This window comes from Pomacea canaliculata, linkage group LG6 (genome assembly GCF_003073045.1).
Source record: "Pomacea canaliculata isolate SZHN2017 linkage group LG6, ASM307304v1, whole genome shotgun sequence".
NCBI classification, from domain to species: domain Eukaryota; kingdom Metazoa; phylum Mollusca; class Gastropoda; order Architaenioglossa; family Ampullariidae; genus Pomacea; species Pomacea canaliculata.
The window spans coordinates 12034176-12050233 of record NC_037595.1 but is presented as its reverse complement, the minus strand read 5'-3'; the positions used below and the strand labels follow the sequence as shown (position 1 = coordinate 12050233).

Here is a 16058-nt window from a genome sequence, read left to right as displayed (position 1 = left end):
TGTGGGTGGAGACAAAAATGTACGGATAGAGGTTTTTTCCCCCTACCAAAAGCCCCATCAACTTGTGTTTCAGAAGTGAGCGTGTCTGTTATATGTGAATATGGATGCATGGTTGTTGATGATTCAGTCTGTACACTTTTTATATCAATTGCTCAGAGTAAATCAGTGGAAAAGTTCTATATAAATCCTCACTATTATTATTATAACTACCTCTGCCATGCCAGCTGGAAAAATGGGTACATGATTATATCAGGGGAGGTAATGGTGGCGGAAGTAGAGGGCTGGGCTCCACTTGTCACGTGCTAGACCACAGACATTGTAGACCACATGGTCAAAGCCCCATTGGCCACAAAGCTGTGAGATCCTTTACAGTTTAAGACCCTTACCTTGGTTTTGTAACATCTTTACCTGTCTACACTTGTCAGGTCATCTGTCTATACTTCCTTCTGTTAATTTTCTGTTTTCCTTTATTTCCCTTCCTTCCTTTCATCCTCTCTTTGCTTCTTTGCTCTCTTACAAATACTTGCAAATCTGGAAAACACATATACATATTTACTAAGTCACAATAATTAATGCAAAAGCTGGAAAAAGATCATCTGAGGAAATGCATATATAGCAATGTCTGCTTACTTAACAGTTAACTTAAAATATCAACAATTTGCTCAATAATTTGCTTCAGATGATGAACCAGATGACGGAGCACATCGTTACATAATCATGATAGGATTAAATGATCCTCACCTGTTGCCATACCTGGCTGAGATAGGAGTCAATGTTGACTGCATTCTCCGTGTGTCTTCCCAGGAGTACTCTCACTTCACACCACCACCTCCTGACCCTAATGCACCTGAGAAGGATGAAAAGACTCTAGGTGGGTGCAGATAGACCAATCTGAAGTTGAGAAACCTGCCTGGTCTTTGCCTGTATTCTAATAGATAACTTATATCTTTATAAATTTCCTTCATCTAGTGTGTATTTGCATTGAGTGACATATTTGTCACTATAGCCAAGTGGTGTCGGAGGCTGGAGGTGCACAAACATAATATTCATTTGACCCAGCTGTTGAATGGTTACCTAACCCTGATGAATGCTGGGTAAGGAAAGACAGCAAGGTAGAAAGGCGAGCACTGCTCTCACAATAAAAGATGTGTCTAAGAAAGGTATGGCCTCTATATAATACTTCAATCCCCAAGACTACCTTAACTTTTTCTTAAATCTTTTCAATTAAAATGTAACCTGCATTCACTTTTCCTTTGGGGTGCCTATTGTTTTTTATGGGTGTTACCTAACCCTTAACAACCTAAGTGCAAATTTGACTAAGAAATGGTTTTAGTCCATTACAAAAGACTGTTTTTCAGAACTGGAGCAGATAACCTCCTTCTGTTCATCTTCTGCTGAAACCTTCACTAATTTAAATCCAGCCTTCTAAAAAAAGTTTGCTTTAAAATCGGTCTTTGGAGGTATGACTACATGCTTAAGAAGCTCACAGTGTTGGTCCAAAATGAGTGTTTTCCTGGCTGCAATTTTGTCCAAAATTTGGAGTAAAAAAAGTTGGCCCATGAAGAGTTAATTCCTAGTTATGGTCTGATGTTTCATAACTACCAGTATAATGTCCATCTTGACCCAAGCTTGGGCCGATATATGAATTAAAAAATTTTGGTTCAGTCTGAGCCAAGCTTGGGAATTTTAAATCTTGTAATCTTAACATTGCGTACCACATTTAAGCTGCTTAACTATACTAACTCTCTCTGCTATTTTCCTCCAGTAACACTAGAACTTCTCCAAAACTTAATATTCCATTTATTAGAATAGACTTTTTTAAATCAAGTTTGAAATGCTCAGGGAGTGTGCTGTGGAACAGCCTCTCCTCACCATCTTAAGCAATTGAACTCTCTGAACTGCTTTCGATGCCATCTACTGAAATGCATTTAAGAAAATTAGATGAGGCCTCTAGAGATACCTCCCAACTCCAGGAAACCTTGTAAATATGCTTTTCTTAATCACCACTTTTGTACTTATTAATCTTCCACTCTCCTGTACCTTACCTTATGTTTACTACTAATTATTCTCATATTACTTAATTACTTCAATTAGTTTATTCTTCCCCTGTAAAGGGCAAGGGCTAAATGGAAAAACAAATTTTCCTGCTTATTTTACCTTCGTTAATAAAGAAATGTCATTGTCATTGTCATTGTCATTACATTAGCACATTTCTACAATCAATCACTGCCTATATTATGTTAGGTCCACCCAGCGAGCAAGCAACATTGGCTCAAGTATGCAACACCAGCATTACAGGAAATCCCCAAGCTTGGGCCAAATGGCCTAATATGTTGTTGCTGTCATTTGACTTGGCTACATTTGTAGGCCACCTCTTGAGATAAAGTAGTGCCGCCAGAGACCTGTATAGCTTGATGTCAAGGGGAACTGGCAATGACCAGATCTCTGCCCTCATTTTCTGGAAAAGCTTACACTCCTGTAGGATATGTTCAGAGGCTTTTTTCTGCATCCTCACAAGAACACCTTGGGAATAACACAGCTATCTCCCTTGAGATGGGGAGCCCAGCACTGCACTGTCTGGTCGATCTTTGCAGCGCGAGCACCATTTCTGTCAGTTCTGTCTCCAAGTATATTTAGAAGTTGTTATTGTTAATTAGAGTGTGCTGTGTTACCTGCCCTTATAGCTTATGGTTCATATATATGCTGTCTTCTGCCATGTGAGCACAGGGATGATTTTTGCTGAGATCCTACCCCAAGGCTAGAGCTTATAATGTGGCTGTGTGTCATATGGCAGTCATCACTAGACACAGGGCATTTCATCCTGTGGGTAACTGGCATCTGCTACCCTGTCTTGGTAGGAATACTCCCAGTTGATCATGTGATGCTTATTCATCTTGTAAATCAGGCTTATTTTGGAGCTAACCTTCATATCTGGAGGCCATGGTGCTGTAAAAGTCAGTCAAATGAAACATAACAGACTGGCAAAGCCTTTTTTTTTTCTTTTTTTTTTTCCAGTATCCGCTACATTTCATTTGACTACTTTAGTATCTATCACCTGGAGATACACTGGGGGGTGGTTGCCTCACTACGAAATTGAGGATAGCCTAGTTCCAGTCTAAAATGTTCTTGGAGGTAGATTGCATTGCCAAACCAGTGACAATGAAATGCCTTATAGTTCCCCTCATTATTTCTTCTCCTGTCAGAACCATTTGCTTGGTGGTGGTAGATCAGTCACACCTGTTTTTGTAGGTGAAAAAACTTAGATCTGTGTGTCTGTTTAGCTGTTTGTATATGTTTGTGTACCCCAAAATACATCCATCCACATCACTCTCTTTATGACTTTACCTATAAATTTCGATCAACCAGATCTGCACTAAAAAGCACAACATTCAGTAGTAAATATTTTTGCTTTTACTTTACACAGCTGCAGAAGAGGCTGCTCGTCAGGGGCGTAAAAAAATGGCTCTGGAAATTCGTACTTTTTGGCATGAAATTCTTCCTTTGTTACGCAACAATCCAGACTCCTCTCGACTGCATGATATTGCTCGGCTTGACTATGAAGTTGAAAATTTGCTTCTGCCAGTCACTTTTGATGATCCAGTTCAGAGGGTAAAATGTTTGCTTGCTATATAGTTGGCACATCTTGGATGACTGAATGAATAACTTGTTCATATTTGAGCAGTTTCTCAAAGGTTGGTTAGTCACTTTAAAAAAGTGGTTTAGCTTTGTCTATCTATATATAGAATACAGATTAGGAATTTAATACAAAGTCGACCTTCAGCCAAAAAAAAAAAAAGGTGTAACGAAGAAATTACACCATAGTAAATGCTAAGACATATATTAATATTAACATATTAAAAGTTGGGAGTAAATCATTATACTATCCGTACAATTAACACTATTTGGTTTCAACAGCTAATTAGATTTTGAGATGGGTATAAGCTTTTATTTAACTCAGTCTTTATTGTAACTGTTGCCATAGTTTGGAACTATTGTTCAGTGTAGTTTAATAAAGTCTTCTTACAAACTTTCTGGAGTAATGCTGAGATGTTATCATCCTTTTGAACTAACTGCACAGACTCAATTTGGGGAAGCCATGTTTGAGGATGTGGCTTGTATGATCTATGACCTACTGGATGCTCGACGATTGTATCACACTTACATCAAGAACCTTAAGCTTCAGAGTGTGCCTTTTTATGGAAGTGCATCACTTGAAAAAGTAACAGGTATGGGACCTTTTTTAGTGTTTACTTCTGTGAGAGCTATCAGCTGTACAATGTGAGAAAATTATATATGTAATTTGAAAGAGAATCTCTCACATTTTTTGGAGGGGACAGATTTCTTTGTGCATTATAGATTCCCAAAGATGGTCATGAGAGCATTCTTTTGTAAGTCGCGCTCCAATAGCTATTTCCAGTGTCATTTTACTAATGCTACAGCTATGATAGTTTTTCAGCGGCACTGTGGAGCAGAATACACCATCAGTTTGTGATCAATATAATAAAAATTTATCGCAGGAACAGATATTCCTGTTTTGGGAGCCCCACTCACACCAGCAGCTCAAGTGCGCCCAACAAGTGAAAGCTCACCTGTAGAAGCTGCACGTTCTGGATCAGCAGTTGTGGGGCCATCTGATATGCGCTATTTACAATGATCTGATGAACTGCCTTCCTCTGGAGAGTGTTAGCGTGCCGCTTGTATTACACTGCATGCTGGAACAAGTGAGGAGAAGAAGAAGGAATTTTTTCATAGGCAGAATTATTATGTTATTTAGCAGTTTATTGAATTATTAAATATTAATTACATAATATTTTGCTGGTTGAATGTTGAGGCTTTGAGATACACATTTGGTCTATTGTGCTTGGCAAGTAATAGTATTTTTTACATTTTATTTTTAATAATAATGACAATGAACATTTACAAACATAACCCAAGTGACAAGGGAGCTGAAGGCTAAAAAAAAATCATTACATTCATACAAATCTGTACATCTGATCAGTATCCAATAGTTTTAAACGTACATATCAATCGAGGAAGTAAAAACAACAAAAAATGTGTGTGTGTGTGTTGAGGCAGGAAGTAGATCAGATTGTAAGAGAAGAGTTTTTAAAGACTTTTGAAGATGGTCTGAAGTGTATCTGAATGAATAAAATCTGAGAATGAGATTGTGTGTCTTCATGCATGCTCATATACATGTGTATCCATGTGGTATTCAGCAATAGATACCATAGAATACTCCTATCTATCAAAGAAGGTCAAATCAGAGCAAGAGAACAAAGTCTGGAGAATTATGCTGGGTGTTGTTATATACATTAATAGAACAGACAAAAAACATGGGGAGTATATCAAGATTTTCATTGCAGGTTGTTGCATCAGAAGAGAACAGGGACCCACCTAGTGAGCAGTCATTGCCAAGGCGACCTGATGGGTTGAACTCAGAACTGGCCAACCATTTAAGCAACATTACCCTGAGACTGGCATTTACGGAGCAAGAACGTAAGGTATGAGTTGCCAGAACTTAAATAAATCTCTAGACAAGATATCTTGAATGCAAAGTTTGCAAACCACAGTATGCTGTGCTATGCATACTGCTTGTAGCAAGGAATTGGAAGGACTGTATTAAAAGAGGGGTGAGCTTCTCTTTTATGGTGAGTCATGCAATACATTCTTGGAGCACTCAAAAAAAACAAACAAACAAAAAACAACAAAAAAACAACCCAAACATACATACTTGAACTTTCAATAGGTAAATATTTTATCACTGATTGTTCATTCTCCAAAGATCAGCACCATATAACATAAGTGACATAGTCTTATGTGGTCGGCTGCATCACAGCAAATTTAAGTGAGTTTTGCACTGTTGGGATTAGAGTTGACTAGCTGGAAACATAGCCAATGGTAAGACCTGGCATATGATGATAAACTCAGGATGTTGCTGTTAACTCATTCTAGAACAGTCAACACTGGCTAGTTCAGTCGTGTTTTTTACGTTGAGACTTGCTGTCATCGAGTTCCATGGGGAAGAATAGGCAAAAAATTTGGTAAAGGGAAGCAGCTTGATTCCTTTAACTCAGGGATATTAATGAGGGCTGTCTTCCTTTGACTACAAGACTTTCTAAAGTAAAAGTAGTATTTATAAAGTCAAGTAAATTTTCTGATTAGTAGGCTAGTAGGTTAAGTACATTTCTGTTCATCTTTGCAACATTTTTATTATACTGTAGAATAAGACTATACAATGGTTGTCCCATTGCATCTGAAAGCCACATTGTTTTACAATAGTTTTCTGACCATCTCTTATTTTCTGTTTCTCCATCCTCCCCCATAAATCAGCCTCTGTTATTTTGTGGTAATTATTTATTTTGCTTCCTGAAATTTAGTTTCATATTGCTATTGGATTCAAAGAGTATCCTGTTTCTGAACTGGTGCTGGAGATTTTTACAGTGCTAGATTGTCTTCTTTTGAATAAGCTTAGACATTTAAATATAAAACATTGTCACATGTCTGTTTCATGAAATATCCATGGAATATGTGCTTCTCTTGTAAGTTCTCAGTTTAACATGCTATGATGCCTTTGTATTCACATCTATAATGTTGTTGTTTTTTTTTTATTGAAATGGTATTTAGTTAGTGTCAGAAGCCCTGAGCGTCACTGTACCAAAGCCAGAAAACAAGAAGTCACCACTGATGATAAATGCCCAGGATGATGTAGCTGTCCGCACACACTATCTGAAGCCTGTCTATGGCTTCAGTCCTGAAAAGGCAGAAAGAGCCATACTTAGATTGCATCTCTTAACTCAGAAACTCCACCCGAAGAAATCAGTGCCAGATGAAATGGGAGAACGAGCTGCTCGTCTGCATGAACTTATTCACTTCTGTGCCATCAGTGGTCTTTCCATGCATGGTTGGTTTTAAAGACATGGAAAATTATTTGTGTACATTAGGTTAAGATGTCAAGACAAACAATTAAGCCTAACATCCCATAGCCGCAGTAAAATCTTTTGTGAAACCAAGCATATGGTGAATCCTGGGTTGTCTTGTGAAAAGCAAGTTGATAGTAATGCTAAAAGAAGCAACATAAAATTAACTCCAGAACATAAATATTCCCACGCCCACAAGAGTGTAACTTTTACACTATTTTTATTTACACTTTTTTGTTTGATGGTTACATAAAAAAATAACAAGATGGAAAGACTCTTAATGGCAGTAAGCGAAAGAGATAAAGGAGACCAAGAAGATGAAAATAATAGGTTTTGAGTAGAACTGTTTACAACATAAGTTTATAGTAGAACTGTTTAATAATGTAATTGAGAGTGCTCAGTAGTGCAGTCTGGTTACATTTTGTAGTAAAGGAGAATGTTGCTTTATTTTTTTTTCCAGAGACAGATCGAGCCTTTAAACAGTTTGTGTTTGAGTGTATTGATATTGCCACGACAGATCCTAATGGTTTCATTGTCACAAGAGACATTGAAGGCTTGGAGCATTCTCCAATTCCATGGGATGATCCTTATTCTTTCTTTAAGGGCATGATCTTAAAGGAGCGCAAAGATGACAGTGTTGGGTCTGATGACGACTCAGGTTTGCTGGCTTTTTTTGATATCCTCTTGACAGCATTTTATCAGTTTTCTAATTTTTATGAGTTTCATCTGTCTGCCATTGACTAATGTAGGTTTTTTGGGGTGTCATCTTACAAACTTGCTTATGTGCATGCATGTGTGTGTGTGCACATATGTGCATGTATGGGCAGACATTTGTGCATGAACATATGATACATGGATACACATAAATGTACAGTTTGTATTTTGTGTGCACCTAGTATTCATAGATATATGTGTATGTGTTATTACATATTCATGCATACCTTTGTAAACATGAGTGTTAGTGCTTGCAAAACTATAGTCCGGTCTCTTACTTGTTAACATAGTTAAATTCTAGCATCTCTCACACAAACTTTGCTTACTTACATCAGTACTTTTTTCATTTTAACCTACTTTGATCATACTTCTATGAGAGTCTTTATCAACTGTGGTTGTGGTTTACACCCCTGCCATTACCATATCTGCACAGACAACGAAGTTGACTTTTCACGCCTGTTCACCCCATCACCTCCACTGGGGACTGATCACTCCACCTACCAACCTTTGCAATCCATTTCCAAGTCAGACCTTGAGAACCTTCATCTCTCAGAGGGTAGCTGTACAGGCTAGAATAGCCTAGAGTCGCAATTGTTAAATGCACTTGAAGTTGGGGGACACGAGCTGGTGCAAGAAATATCTAGAAATGGACTTTTAGAAAATTATTATTTTCTTGTATAAAAAAGATTTTGGGGCTAGGTTGTGTGTGTTTGTGTGTGTGTGTGTTCACATGCACTCATGCTTTTCAAAAAATAGCTGGGGATGGTAAATGAAACAGCTATAAGACTGATGTAGGTCTAAAATTAATTTTCAATTTGCAGTAGTTGGAAGGAAGTTTTTTAAGCTTTTGTCAGTATGGGTGCTAGCCATAAAGACATCAATTAAAAAATTTCTCACCTTATCTGCTTGAGGGCTATAGTAAGACACTAGCTTCAGCTGTTATGTCAACATTAATAATGCTTATAAATTGTTATTTTCTTGTTTTCAATTAGTCTAGTGGTTCTCAAAGTGTGGTCCGCAGACCACTTGTGGGCCACATGAATGTGTCAGGTGGTCCGCAGCTGACAGTCATCATATGTCATCAAAGAGATGTTTAAATCGCCATATATAATTAGTCTTGTATTGATTTCACATGAGTTTTAATTTTTCTTTAGTAGAGTGGTCCGTGGTCCGAAATGCTTTGAGAACCACTGACTAAGTAGATGAACCTTTTGTTTGTGATATTTTTATGTGACATTCTTTTTCATTTGCACCTTAAAATATTATACAATATTACACAATATTACACAAAAAGTGTATTTTGTTCAAAGATTTGTTCATGTCTTTGGTATTCTGTGTGTGTGGGCATGTCAGCACATGACATGAGTATTTTGCCAGCACCTAGCATGGATATGTACGTGTATTTACATTATTACAATCAATTTATTACTTTTTATTAGATATTTGAATATATCAATACATCACCATAATAGTCATTTTGTTAATTTTATACTGGGCTATCTAAATAGAAAGCATTGGAAATGGATATAAAAAGGTTGGGTAATTATAAAGAATGTATGCATGAACATGTGAATGAATAAATGAATGGGTGGACAATGACCTCTGTTTAATCAAATGCATTTTACACTGTAGGTATTGATGTTATTGAACCTCATTCTGTGACAACTTATATTTGGTTGCTAGTAATTTTTATTCACATTGAGAATCAATCACTCTTATAATAAGATGACATATTCTTGATTGAACTCGATCATGAGATTCTAAATATTCATTATGTCAGTATGTGCATTGAATACTGTATATTGATAATGTAGCTCAGTATCTGATGTATGGCTGTGTGTGTTTGCATACATGCCCACACATAGATCATCTTGTCATCAATTACAGCTTGAGTGGTGTGATGTTGACAGGAACTAAGTTTGCAGAACAAACTGAGCTGAAGGAGGAAAAATCTGGGACCCTTGATATTTCTGAGACAAACCGCTCTTCCCCAGCTAGACGCTCAGGTAGTTCAGATAGTAGAAAAGGAATTTTGAGATCTCGCTCAAATTCAACATCCCCTAGGCGGTCCCACAGTGGTTCATGTGGTGAGTACATTTTAGCCTGTCAAATAAAACAAGTATGACAGATCTGGGTTGAAAGAAATCAGTAAGTAAAAGCATGCAGTTATGAACACGCATGAGTTTAATTTCCTGTTTGGGATATTACTACTATTTTAGGTCAGTTCAGTTTGTTTCAGTTCAGTTCAATCCAGTCTCTTGATCTTTACTGTTCACTATGGAGACCAGATATATGCGGCAGCTGACAATTTAAAATCAACACGTAATTAACAAAAACCACAATAAATAATGACCAACATGTCATTAACAACAACACACTAAATAATGATCAGTTCCACATTTAGCTCTGTGGTAAGGTAGTTCTACCCAAACATTAGAGAGTCATCAAAAAAGCGATAAGACTTGCTAAAAAATGGAAAATGAAATGCAGATCAAGTATACAAATATGGTAACAAAATATTACCAATAAAAAAAGAACACATTTGTGAAGTTTATAATGACAGCATTGAACACATCCAGGCTTGTGCATGTTTTTTGACACTTAAGACGGAATTTGAACACACTGATTTTCTATTTTTGTCACATCAGCATGAAATATGCATGTATGAATGTTTTAAGTTTATAATAAAAGAAGTAAAAATGAACAGAAGATGGTGATTAAATGGTAAGTTTAGTATGTAGTTTAGTAAGAATGTAGTAGACAGGAAAAGAAAGCAAATAAAAGGTAAGTTTGAAAGTAAGTTTGAAGAATAACTCTAGTTTGTAATCTTTGGCCAGTGACAGGATGATTCGAATATTGGGAATATTTTAATAGGCAAGCATCAAGGGTGAATGTGAGAATTATTTTGCACAATTCCTTTAGCTTTTCATAATTATTAGCTGGCACAGTTCCACTTTATAATCATTAGCTTGTCATAATTATCAAAGTTACACAGACATCTATCTACAAATCTGCTCAAACAGGATTTTCTTGGATATCTTCTGATGGACTTCAAAAACACTGATTCACTCATCCCACCTATCCACCCACTCACTCTTTCTCAAATCAACACTGGGGGCATGACATACAGAAGGCGAAGTCTGTCCAGCTCTTCTGCTTCCTTTGTCTCCCCCGATAAATTGTGTACCTACTGCTGCTGAATGAACTGTAGTTTCTGTGCTGGTATCTGTCATGCAGTTCATTTCTGCTCTGGTATCTGTCTGTCAGTTCAGTTTCAAGTCCCTTTAGACCATTACCTGCACCATGAGGTAGCAAGTGACCAGGAAGAGGAAACAGCAGAGAAGTCTTTGGAAGAGAGCATTGAGGAGATTACTGAAGTACAAAAACGTGTGCTTGACCAATGGTGCTTTGCAGAACACTTCCAACCAGAAGTGCTTCTTCAGGTGTGTGTGTATGTGGATGCAAGTGCAGTGGTGTGTGGATATATGTGTTTGTGTATGATAATATAAAAGTAATATATTTATGTGTGTACGGATGTCTGTTGATGTGTATTGGTATGTATAGGTGTGTGCATGGTGTGTCAGCATATTTGTTGTGACCATGCATGTGTAACGTAATATGTGTATGTGTGGATGTGTGCATTCACACGTACTGCACTTACATGCAATTTTCATAAGTAGATTCTTCAACACTTGGTAAGTCTGCCATCCCATTTCAGGTCTTGAAGGAAGCATATTATTGTTTGCCCTGTGTGGATACATACTTCCACAAACGTGACCAGACCCTGATGGTTGTCTTCCACAATCCCCATAATAAAGAATTGAGAAACCACCTGGACTGGCATGTGGAGCTTCATTCCAATGTTGGCTTCCGGTGAGATTCCAGGTTACAGTTACTGCAAGGGTTTTAAATAAAGAAATGACTATAGTTTGTTTATGATTGAAAGGAGAGACATTTGAAGTATCAATTACTGTTACTTTTTCCATCAGAAGTTGGGAAATCTTTTTCCTGAAAATAAAGGCAAAGATCTGAGAAGCTTTTTACTCTATGGAATGATGAAATGCTTACCTGCATATAATAGGAGATAAAGTATACTCCATGTGGAAGCTGATTTGTTAAAGGAGAAAAAAACCTTGACAGACCTGAAGTGAAATGCATCATGACATCTACTGACAATTCATATACTGTGTGGCAGTATACTCTTTGGCTACATGACCCTGACCTTCTCACTGATAGCAAGATATGCAGGAATTTCAAGCATTACAAAATAATAAAAGGTCACTAAACATGACAGAAAGAGAAATCAAAATTATAATTAAAGTTCAGATAATAAAATTTTCAGTAAGCATAAGCAGAAACAAATTGTTCTCATCATAATCCAATGTGAAACAGCAGTTCTTTGTAACTTAAAGAAAATTTGGTATACCCATTGACATTTCCAAGAAAATACTTTTGGACACGGGGTTACACAGTGTGATGCCTAGTCTTGTAGGCAGTAGATTTTAAATTTAATGCTCATAAACTATATAGAATCGAATAAACACAATGCATGACTATGAAAGATAACTGAAAAATGTCACTATAACCATCTTGACATGCTTTTGTGCTTCCATGGTTTTGAAAAGAAAGGTAAATCTGGATAAATTCAAATCTTGAAATCAATAACTTCCTGTTTCTGTGTTTAAGGGATGGCTTACCTATAGTTGAATGATAAGTTTTATCCCCTTTTTGTTTACATAGTTTTGGAGTAAAACTGATTAAATATGGTGTATGCATGTGCGTGTGGATTGCTGAGCTTAATTGCCGAACCCTCTTTACCTATTTCTACACAAAGATGTGAATCTTGGTTCTTTATATTTTTTACTGCTTTGCAATACTATTCATATATTATGAAAGGAACTACCTGGAGTATATAGCTGAATCCATTGGGCCCTGGTTAAAGGTAAAAGAGGCTGAATATCAGGCACAGATGTTATCAACAGAGGTTGTGAACATGAATAAAGAAGAAGAGCGAGTTGAAAAGAAAGGGAAGACAGGAAAATCTCCCAACAGAGCAGGTGCGTCTTGTACTTTGTGCATGCACATACATGGATGTTTGCAGATGTGTTTGTAGTTGTTTGCAGAGGTGTGTGTCCACATGTACAGTATTTTGTACATTGTATGGGTGTCACTGGGCCACCAGATTGTGTTATACTGTACACATATCCTAAAACCACCACATGCAACACTTTAGTGTTGCAAGCAGATCTGAGAGCAGCATGGCACCCAGTCTAAAACCGTTTTTTAGGGTACCATGGAGATTGGGAGGGGTCAGTACTGAGGTGGAGAGAAGAATGTATGCAAAATGGAAAGGATGGACCAGCCATTTCATACAGGATATTTCATCCATTGTCCAAAACATTTTGAGCTGGCAAATTTTGTGAACTCCTTGGTTTATCCAGTTGTTCCCTCCCAATCCCTCACTCCTACGCCCACCAATGGCCAGTACCAGCAGACCAGCATAACTTGTATCAGTCAAGAAATTAATGTCTGAATACGTTATAAGGTGATTTAAGCAATGTTTTTTCAGCTTCCATTTTCTGAACTGCAGAATCCAAGAGTCCAGCTAGGACTGAATCACAAACTAGTACCACTGATTTAAAAGCACCGATTAATCCATATATCCGTCAAAACTCCATTAAAGGTTGGAAAGAAGAACAAGAACGGCAGAAGGAAGAAGAAAGACTATCTGCTGAAGTAAAAGATACTAAAAAAAAAAAGGGATCACCAAAGAGAGTGAGTTGTCATTAATTAAGATACTGTTCAATGTTGTCACACCAGTTTTAACTTCATTAGGACAAATGTTTACTTTTGGTCGAGAACTGAGAAGGAAAGTAGTATATTCTGGTTTATGTTGAAGATTTGCTGTTCTCGTTTAAGGATTATAATTATTTGCATAGACAAAATTCAGCTAGATGAAATGAAGCTCATACCAGTGGTCATCTATCACCTGTTTTATTTGGCACAACCAGAGTGAAAAAGAACCGAAAGAGAAAATGGAAAGGAGTGGTTCTAGAAGCAGTGTTAGGGGATCAAAAGAACAACTCCAAGCTGAAGAGAAGGTGGACGTCTTCACAGAGGAGCCATTCTGGCCAGTGAGCAATCATATTTCTGAATTTCTTCCTCATTTAGTGAGTGTAGTAAATAGCATAGTACCAGGTATGCCATAGGTTTATCAGGAAAATGTGTTATCAGTGTACACTTTGTAAAGACTACAGGTACTAATGGGCATGCAAGAGCCATATATTAATTCATGAAACTATCTGTTGACAATCATAATGCCATGCATTTGACCTGTCTATATGCATGTGTGGTGTTTGTATGCCTCTAATTCTAGAAGGGAGCATGGCCATTCCATGGGATTTGGGGATATACCGTTACACAGAGCTCAGACCAGTCATTGCAATACACATTTTACACTTTAGAAGACTTACATTACTGAAATAGTTAATCCAAGCTTGTTCAGGAGCAAAGCCATGAAAAAAGCTTGTTTCAGTTCACTGGATACGACACAAAAAATCTGCTTCTGCATGTTTCGGGAATCACTACCACGCTGTTTCCGTCTGATGGAGGACAGATTTGCTCAGAAAGGACAGAATTTGTTCAAGGTGGGTTTTGGCATTGGACCTTTTGACCTTGGTTTACTGCAGTGAAGGCTGAACTTACACAAAGCTGTACATTCCACAGGGGATAATAAATGATGAACAACATAACTGATACATTTCATGTAAGAGTGATTTGAGATATAAGGATTGATACCACATGAAAAGGGTGGATTTTGTACCCTTTCCTGATCCAATTAAAGGTTGATTATCCTAAGTGCAAACAGTGAATTAGGGCATGTGGCCAAGCAGCCACCAGAGATCATGTAATCATTGTCAAAAAGGTGAATTTTAAATTTATCTGTATGAAACAGTTTGTTGGTGCAAAATGTCCTACACTAAAATATCCAACCCCATCCCAGTGTGAGCATCATATCTGGAAGGGAAAGTGTTTGAACACAAAATCCTCAGAAAAGCTTGCACAGTTTGTGAAGTTTGCTTAGGTGAAGAGAAAGAAAACTAGCTCTATTCCTTATTGGTTTTCAAAACAAAGTATTACATGAAAAGACTTTTATCATATTTTATCATTATCAGATATTTTTGTGATCTAAAAACATTTCTTCATTTAACCTCCATTGATTTCAAACTTTATCAATATTATTGATAGGTGTATCAATGTGTCTCCATTATCTTAAAACCATATACAGTCACAAGAAAGTAAAAGACAGTAAAATCCTATTAGCAACATATGATTCATGTGGCAGACAATATAGCTATTTCATCAGTTGAACAGCAAACTTTGTCAACAAGCACTGACTTTCTTAAATATTTTTTGCATCTCTTTTTGCGTTATTGTTGAGAGCTGTGGCATGATATTTCTGTTCATGAAGAAATTAACAATGTCATAAAACCCAGTCATTGGTGCACTGTTATATAGCACTCTGTCAAGTCAAAATAGATATTTTGTTGGGAAATTTATTTCTTTCAGTTTTGTAATTGTAAATCCAATTCTTTAGCACATCAGCCATTTTCACCAATGTTTCTTTTTTTTTTTTTATAGTGATTGATGTTGATTCCCACTTCTGTAAATACTCTTTTAGGCTTGCAACATAAAGATTTAAAAAACTTTTGCTACAAAACTTGATTGGTGCACATTGCTGCCCACAAAATAGAAAATGCAAATAAGGGTAATGGTCATAAGAATACTAGAATACCTGTAATCTTGATGGTAGGCTTATTCAAAAAGAAACATGTCTATAATGAAGAATACTATAATGATATATAATTATATATAATAGTTATAAGAAGCTTATATTTTAACAAATTACACTTTTTTCTAATAAGGATGAAACATTTAGAATCTTGTTAATCTTTGAAAATATGAAAGCATTTTATGTTGACTTGTTAAATTTTTATTACAGCGTGTTTATATCATTTGATACTAATCCAGGAACAACAATGGTGCGTGCCTCCGTTGTGAAAGATAACCATATTTTCACTGTGCACCTCCTGAACCCTTATGAACAGACTGAAGAGGAATTAGACCTAGACATCAAGACTTCACGTCAGCAAAAACCAGAAGGCATTGAAAAAGCTGATTTTGAGATATCGGAAAAAAGTAAGCGGTGGAGTTAGGAAAAAAGTGTTAGAAAATTACAATTTCTTTGTGTTAGCAGTCATGATAAGACTTCTGTAAATATTGTCCACTGTCAAAATTTGCACATTGTTGAGTAAATGTTTTGATAAGTGAGCAGCCAGAGTTAATTAAATATTGAGCAATCAGAGATAAATGGTGATGAAGTGTTAAGCAAGCATAAATAATCATCAATTAGTAATAAATAATAAT

The 16058-nt window shown here is 36.7% G+C and overlaps 1 protein-coding gene across 1 annotated transcript in view; it reads left to right on the top strand.

Annotated features, from left to right (window-relative positions):
* The window catches only part of LOC112566087 (sperm-associated antigen 17-like), a 37796-nt gene that overhangs the window by 4464 nt on the left and 17274 nt on the right, over positions 1-16058 (top strand). The window contains 16 exon segments of the mRNA XM_025242035.1: positions 680-871; positions 3425-3609; positions 4079-4226; positions 4518-4645; positions 4647-4721; positions 5364-5501; positions 6625-6901; positions 7378-7575; positions 9542-9718; positions 10899-11074; positions 11350-11504; positions 12528-12688; positions 13222-13406; positions 13643-13765; positions 14167-14278; positions 15663-15830. Of these exon segments, the coding sequence (XP_025097820.1) occupies positions 680-871; positions 3425-3609; positions 4079-4226; positions 4518-4645; positions 4647-4721; positions 5364-5501; positions 6625-6901; positions 7378-7575; positions 9542-9718; positions 10899-11074; positions 11350-11504; positions 12528-12688; positions 13222-13406; positions 13643-13765; positions 14167-14278; positions 15663-15830 (2598 nt within the window).